The sequence below is a fragment of the Cyprinodon variegatus genome, unplaced genomic scaffold (genome assembly GCF_000732505.1).
Source record: "Cyprinodon variegatus isolate N-32 unplaced genomic scaffold, C_variegatus-1.0 Scaffold1879, whole genome shotgun sequence".
Lineage (NCBI taxonomy): Eukaryota > Metazoa > Chordata > Actinopteri > Cyprinodontiformes > Cyprinodontidae > Cyprinodon > Cyprinodon variegatus.
Window position 1 is genome coordinate 64204 of NW_015152332.1, and position 8355 is coordinate 72558.

Consider the following 8355-nt stretch of genomic DNA (forward strand, 5'->3'; position numbering starts at 1 on the left):
AAGATTAGCTATAGCTCCATCAGCCTACCCACTGGAGGAAAGGTTAGCTGTAGCTCCATCGGCCTACCCACTGGAGGAAAGTTAGCTATAGCTCTATCGGCCTACCCACGGGAGGAAGATTAGCTATAGCTCCATCAGCCTACCCTCTGCCTCTTACCTGCAGTGACTGGAGGCAGCGCCAGCAGAGAGCAACCATCACCACAGCCAGCAGCATGGTGGCCATGTTTCGCACATCCATTACAGATTCCACGAGGGGGATGCTGCCCACCTGCCAGTCGTAGCACAACACAATGGGGGCCAGCAGCAGCCAGGCATTGAAGGACAGCAGGAAGGAGTAGGTGAGAAACCTGAAGAAGAGGAAGAGCAACGATTGGGAGGGAAAACAGAAACACTGGAGGACTTTATTTTCTGTTTCACTATTAGATGGCAAAACATCCATCCATCCATCCATCCATCCATCCATCCATCCATCCATCCATCCATCCATCCATCCATCCATCCGTCCGTCATCCATTCCACCATCCATCCCACCATCCATCCATTATCCATCATCCATCCAACCATCCATCCATCCATCCATCCATTATCCATCATCCATCCCACCATACATCCATCCATCCATTATCCATCATCCATCCCACCATCCATCAATCATCCATCCATCCCACCATCCATCCATCCATCAATCCCACCATCCATCCATCATCCATCCATCCCACCATCCATCCATCCATCATCCATCCATCCCACCATCCATCCATTATACATAATCCATCCATCCATCCATCCATCCATCCATCCCACCCTCCATATTTTTCCTAAAAACTGTCTCTATTTTGTTTTTATTTGCTCATTTCTGTGATTCTGTGGAGAAAAATGTTTCTATGTCTGAATTAAAAAAAGGTTTTTATGACTAATTGTTTATAATTCTTTATTGCCATGGCAGGGAAAACGTTATAAAGCATTTTTCTAACCCATGATGGTAAAGCTTTGATAGAGAGAATTAGCCTAACCCCCCCAGTGGATATCAGGTTATGAACGGTTGCTGATTTAAACCTGATGCTGCTACAGACAATGAATCACTATATTTCAACATATGTAATACAATACCAGATGCCAACAAGTATTAATGGATTCACTGTGAATCAGCTGGAAAGAGTGTGGCTAACCTGGTGAGCAGGTGAGGAGAAAAGGAGGCGGGGTTGTCCTGTTCTGAGAATAGAGGCATGGACCCCCCCATGAGCCAGAGCCTGACAGACATGATGATCACCACCTAGAGGAGAACCTGGAGTTAGACGGGATCAAGGCTGAAGATAAGCATCCTGATCAGAAGTTCAGGAGAGGAAACTAAAGATGCATGAAGCTCAGAAATGTTCCACAGCGAACAGTTTGATGACATGCAGGCGTTTATTTCCAGACTTTTCTATTTCTGTGAGGTCGGTGTGGATTAGCAGGTTGGAACATGCTTTGGAAAGCTGTTTCTATTCCACTTTAGCTTTGCTCATTTTCACCCTGAAATATTTCTGGAAAGACCAGATCTTCCTCTTTTCGTTCCATTTCCTTCTTCCTCCTTCAGACTGAAGTCATTCTAGCTTTGGCTGAAGCTTTGCCTCCAGGTCATGTTCCAATGGTTAGCATGGCTGTGCCAAGTCTGATAGCTCTGTGAGCTCAGCCTTTACTGTAGATGTTTCCAGGTTTTATGTACTAAGATGTTCTCAGAACCGTATTCAGACTAGTTAAAGATGACATGTCAGGGGTTGACGTTAAGGATTTTTACCACTTGCCCTTTGGGCAAGTGACTTTCACATTTCATTTGCCCAGGAACAATTTTTACTTGCCCAGTATAATGTTTGATAAATATAGTTCCTAATATTCATTTTTGTATATATATCAATGAAACATGTTTGTTGTTTAAATGTTTTTTTGTAATTCAGTATTTTTTAAGTTTCCAGGTTCCTGGTGTGTATCTGCATGCGTCAGATAATGAACTCCAGCCTACATTACCGTGTTAACATGCTTTTCAATCCTTCCTGCACATTCTTTTCAAACTAAACTTTGCTTTAAACGGTTGTGTTTTAATATAAATTAAAACAAAAATCTAAAAAAAACTTGACAGGTTAAAAACTTAAGATAAATCACAGACAGAAGTCAATGTCACAAATCAATAACTTTTATTTTAGAGTCACGGTATGTTTATACAAGATAATACTACCGGTATTAATATAATGTGACTTTTCTAGAGAATCATTATCCATAGTTATTTTATACAGGGTTACCACAGTCTGACATCATTTCAGAATTCCCTGACTTTTAACTGACTCAGGATTAGTTTTACCTGACAAAATAAATGCAGCAAAAAGACAATAATAATAACATAACAGGTCACCAATTTAACATGTTTAGCTCTATAACATTAAAATTAACCTCCAATGTCTAAGAGAAAAAAAATTAATGAACATTTTTTAATGTATGACCTGCATCACTGTACAGAAGACTGCCATATGATAGCGCTTTCTAGCATGTTTGTCGTTTCGGTAACTACATCAAAATTACGGCTAGGTGGACAAAAATCACGCCATCTGGCGGAAAATCATGTGTTTTTTTCAAATCACGAACCTTTTTAAAATCACGCGAGAATGTGTACAAAACAGCAAAAATGGCGCCGGCAACGCTTCTGGGTCGTTTTTACCAAATTTCGGTGATTTTAAAGTAATTTTGAGTGATCATTTGTTTTTGCGATCATTGCACTTGCCCGGCGGGCAAATGCAATGAAATTTGTACTCTCCCAACACAAAAAACGACTTGCCCCGGGAGATCGGGCGATGGTTAACATCGAGCCCTGCATGTGAAGGAATTCAGATGAACAGAGTTCAGAAGAAACAACATGCTGTCATCCAGGCGTGTAGAACACATACTCACATAGGCAGAGATGAGGCCCACTCGTTTTATCAAGGCTTTGCAGAGGAGAGGGAGGTCCCTGAGTCTGGAGCTCCTGAGGCCCCTGAGGAGCAAACAGAGACAGTCAGCTGGACGTCTGGACGCTACGCTTCGGTTCAAATTCAAGCTAACAGTGAGACTGAACTTCCCCTCATCAGACTGAGGGATCAGTCTGATGAGGGGCCAGCCTTGGGGCCCGCCATGGGATCCAGACTACTTCCGAAGGTCCTGTTTCTATCTGAGCTGGGATCGAGGATCCCTCATGGGAAAACTCCCTCTCAACCTTTAACCCTTAGTTTCTCTGTTCCAAACTGCAAAGCAACAAACCTCTTCTTTTTGTAACCCCATATCGTCCACCAGGTCCTTTTAGATGAGTTCCTCTCTGATCTAGTGTTAAATACTGACATCATAGTGGAGGATTTTGACTTTCAACAACACTTTATTTACACAGTTAAAAACATATAAAGAAAATAACAAAAAACAAGTGTCTGCTAAAAATCAGTAAATGAGGATCTTGTTAATTTGTGGTTGTCCTTCATCTGACACAGAACATGATGCTGTTAAAACCCACAGCTCAATCAAATCATGTTTTTCTGTGTGGCTCTGTGGAAGGGACACTTCAGCCTTATTCTGGCTTCAGGGGGGATTTTAACACCCATGCTGATAAAGCTGTTAGCTTCAAAGCTAAATAAGGGATTGGTTCACTTTAAACAGTTTCTGGATCCTGCGCTGAAATACGGCGGTGAACAGATTCTCCTCATAAACTTCTCTGATAACTTACATAGCCTTCAGCCCAGAAAGAAAATTTCATTGAACTAGATCATTTCCGTGAAGGAGAACACTGGAGGTGGACCTTATTAACGGTGTTACTTCCTGTTGCCCTAAGGAGGAAGACTCCTCGTCTTCACCTGGAGCTGCTTTTTTTTAAAAAAAAAGCGTCTTAACCTGTTGAGCTCAGCAGGTTTTATACAAAACATTTGCCTCAAATACAAAACTGAAAATAATGAATGAGTTATCAGTTCCCAGCCTTTGGTTAAAGGTGGAACCGCTGTTCTGCTACTTGGTCTGATTTATGCCGGGAATTAAACCATCCTGGATTAACATGCTTTAGTTTTCTTCCCAGAATGAGCAGTGGTGCTGATTAACATGCGGATCTGGTTGGATCAGCTGATGGAAGATCGGTTACAGTAACCTTTGCAGATGGTAACATCTGGATCACTGCTACAACTAGCTGCTTAATTTCTATTTAAAGCTGAAAACTCTAAACATAATCTTCAATGTTAATCTAGTTTAAACCCAAAGAACCAGGAAGTGAAACAGAAAACTTCTATTTGTTATTTCAGGTTAACGTCTGGTAAAGACCAGTGGACGGAGGACTGGGCAGCAGTCAGAGGTGGAGGCCAGCTGGTCCAGTTTAAAAGTTCAGAATCTCTTTCTTTTGGACCGCAGCTCCATAGTCTGCATCAGACGGGTCACCATAGAGGGCTCCGGGTCCGACTCTCTGGGCCAGAGAGTGGGTGTGACACTTTGCTCCGCCTCTACTGACACATTAAATGGTGGAGAAGCCACTGGTGAACCTAAAGTGCTGTTTGATGGAAAGAGTCTAATTAGACTAAATATAAGTGCAGCTAATGTCTAAGGGAGATGGTTTCTCCAGGTTAACAAAGATGGCTTCCTTAACCCCCCTCTCTCAAACCATCTGTCCTCCTTGGTCAGAATCGACATTGTTGTCCACACAGTGTGCTTTGACCTTCCTCCTCCCTCGGTTGGTGGTGGGAATGGTTTCTGCTCGCGTCTGGAGGGTTCTGATGACGCCTAGTTTGTGCTCCAGTGGGTGGTGTGGGTCAAACGGAGGTACTGGTCGCTGTGTTCGGGTTTCCTGTAGACTTCTATGTTAAGTTTTCTGTCTTCCATGATGTGAACCGCCCAGTCCAGTAAGGCAAGGCTGTCATCTTTTACATCTTCCCAGGTGAACTGGATGTTTTAGTCTGCTTTTCTAAAAACCAACAAGAAGAGATCTGCTGAGAGGGATGAACACAGAAGAAGGGACTTCATGTCAGGCTCAGAACAGAAGGATCCAGTACTAAAGGTGGACTAACAGATTCATCAGAACATTTATTGACATCAGGATCGACATCTAAGGCAGGAACCTCTGGTCTTTTAGTCAGTCCTAGCCCAGAGGTAGAGGATGGTTCTGGCTGGCTGGCTGCCACACGGCGCAGCGGAAGGATGATAGGCAGGGGAGCAGAACCAAGTACATGGATGTAGACAGGATAATCCAGAGAGCGAAGCCATAGCCAATGGCGGTGACGCGGACGGTTGTCAGAGCCAGAAGGTTAGAGATCCAGTAAGGCGCAAAGGGAGAATCCAAGATGAAGTCAGGTCACGGTTCCAGGTTTCGAGGGCAGGCAGACTCAGTGGTCCGGAAACGGGTTTGATCGCTACACAAGCAGGCAGACATCAGGTAGAAGTCAGAAGACAGGTCAGGCAAACAGATCAGATGGGGGAAAATCCTGAGACAAAAACTGGGTTCACCCCAGAGGCAATTTTAATTCAATTCTATTCAGTTTATTTCTATAGCTCCAATTCACAACTCATGTCATCTCAGGTCACTTTATAGATCCAGATCAACCAGATCAGTCAGATTGATTCAAAGTTTTCTATCTAAGGAAAACCAGCTGATTGCATCGACTCATTGACTCTTCAGCAATCCCTCACACTAAGCATGCTTGTAGCAACAGTGGAGAGGAAAAACTCCCTTTGAACAGGAAGAAACCTCCAGCAGAACCAGGCTCAGTGTGAGCGGCCATCTGCTGAGGCCCACTGGGGTTCAAGGAGACAGAAGCAGACATAGAAAAAGAAGCTGTAAAAGGCGGCCCCTGCCCCGTGTCGGGCAAGACACCCAGAAACAAGACAGACAATGTAGTTTACACCGTTTGGTAAAGAGTCTATAGACCTGAACATTGGCGAGATCAAACAACAGCTACACAGGCGCAGGACTCTACACAGGAGGGCCACCTCCTGGACTGGACTGGGATCCCCAAACTCTCAATTTCCTCTAGGTATTTCTGAGACTTAGTTAAGGTTGAAAAAGCCAAGCTGAGTTAGAATGTTAAACATCTGGAAACAGCACTGTGTCACTCCCAGTGACTCAATATGACCAAAACATACATTATCAAAACCAACAGCCAAAGGAAGGTTGAGACGCTCACCGTGTGAGAGGCTTGTGGCAGAGCACCAGTGCATCGTAGAGCAGACACACTCCAAACACCGTGATCCCCGTTTCCTTCACCAGCATTGCACAGGTTCCCAGGAACAGGCTGAGGAGAAGAGACCCTGGAGACACAGTGGAGGGGAACGAGTCCTCGGAGACGCACTGGTCAACACTCCTGGACACCAGAGAAAACAATGAAAAAACAGGTTAAACATCTTAACATGGCCTCTTGTTCTACTTGACCCATCTATTCTCTCTATTTGTGCCGATTCACAATAACTTAAACACATTTTTAGCCAGTTTCAACCCTTTCTTTGTCCTGACCCTATCCTAGGGTGAACAGACGTCCCTGATTTCAGGGGACAGTCCAGATTTTGGACCACCTGTCCCTGGCTAAAGCTGTCCCCAAAAATGTCCACAATTTAACAGTTTTATGAATGAGGGGGGAAATGTTGCATGTAGCCTGGAGCTGGAGAAGGTGTGAAAGCCGTAGGGGGCCGGGAGGAGCCGGCTGGGGATGTTTCAGCATTTGGCAGGGAAGCATCTAGAGATCTCCTCATTTTCACCTGCAGATGGCAGTGCTTCCCCTCCAGATGCTGAAGATTGCCTGGAAATAGTCTCAGAGGAGCCTCCATTCACACAGAGATCTTTGTTTCTATCGGCGTGGTACAGCATCAGCCCCCCCAGGCCAACAGCACCGTCCGGTACTGCTGGACGCAGCCAAGACCCCGTCAGAATGATGGCGCAGCTGTTACATATCTCCTTCTTTGAAGAGAGCTCCAGTCAGAGATGATCCAATTTGTTTTCCAACAAGCGGACGCATTTCATGCTGCTGTTAACATAAAGATTAAAAAAGTGCATCGCTTTCTGGACTGTAATGATCCTCATGGATCTCAGCTGCCATTAAGACACAAAGAAGAAAAAGAGCACACCGCTTTTTAAACAGACGCAGAAATGAAAGCAGATGTTTGTTATATCAAACTCACCCTGATAGGGACCTGCCCTGGGTCATGGGGAAGGTGTTAATCTGTTCGTTTTATTTGATCCGTTGACAATTTTTGCTTCACAACCAGTTTAAAAATAATCAATAAAACAACAGATGGCCAACAGATCAACAGGAAGATGTCCACACCTGGAATAAGGAGGAGTTTCTGACCAAAAACCTCCGCCCTTCCTGACCAATGGCACGGCTTTTCTCGGACACGCAGCAGGAAGGAAAGGTTGGCTCAGACGTGTGGAGAACAGGACTGAGAACAACACGGACCGTGAGAGGGAACGTCTCTGCAGCTTCCGGCTGGACGCCTTACCTTATATAGAGGTGGAAGGTCAGCAGGAACAGCAGGCAGGCCAAGACGTCCGCCCGACCCACGATGCCAGACACCTGCAACACACAGGAAAGGTTTCAGCTTCACTGAAGCACCGGACGACCCTGCTACAGATCCTCTGCTCCATTACCCCTACGGTCTGAGTGAAGGAAAGCTGAAACTGAGCATGGATTGGACTAGGCCACTCATCCCCTTAATGGATCCCCAGGTGAACGACCGTCCGCCTGCTGCAGAACTAAATCACACAGATCTGGAGGTCAAACAGCTCTTCCAATCACTCACAGGAAACCAGAAACAAGCCAACCTCCAGATGTTGAACATTTCATCCCAGAGAGGTCGGCTCACTGCAGCAGGAACCGGGCCAACAGGCCCAGCCATCAAACCAGTACGTACCAGTTCCCAGAGCGCTGGTCCAGCCATGATAAAACAGCAGAAACCACTTCCTGAAGCTAAATCCACGTCTAATCCCAGCAGAGAGGAACGATCAGAGAGGATCACCTTTACCACCTGACCACCAGCCAGCTCGCCATCAAACAACTTCACTAAGCCTCTCTGACAGAAAACCCAACCAACATGGAGGAGAGCAGCTGAGAAGACACAGGAACACACTGAAGACATTATAAAATAACTGCATTATTGATATGAATACTTGCACTCTCCAAACTGAGTTGCAGAGAATCTAGGGTGACTAGATCTACAATAAAACGAACAAGCTAAATGTTTCTTTTGTGACTCTGTGTTAATTTACATCTAATGAACTTCAGATTAAATAAAAAAGAACTGAAAAATGCTGAGAAACTAGTCCATGCATTTGTTACTTCAAGGCTGGACTATTGTAATTCTTTACTATCAGGAAGTCCACAAACTGTAGTTAAAAGC

General features: G+C 44.8%; 1 protein-coding gene across 1 annotated transcript in view; it reads right to left on the reverse strand.

Moving 5' to 3' along the window:
- The window catches only part of tmtc1 (transmembrane and tetratricopeptide repeat containing 1), a 19938-nt gene that overhangs the window by 8595 nt on the left and 2988 nt on the right, over positions 1 to 8355 (reverse strand). Inside the window, exons 2-6 of the mRNA XM_015404862.1 lie at positions 7459 to 7532; positions 6150 to 6326; positions 2920 to 3001; positions 1170 to 1273; positions 158 to 347 (exon numbers count right to left, since the gene is read on the reverse strand). Coding sequence (XP_015260348.1) covers positions 158 to 347; positions 1170 to 1273; positions 2920 to 3001; positions 6150 to 6326; positions 7459 to 7532 — 627 coding nt within the window. The remainder of the gene's footprint in view (positions 1 to 157; positions 348 to 1169; positions 1274 to 2919; positions 3002 to 6149; positions 6327 to 7458; positions 7533 to 8355) is intronic.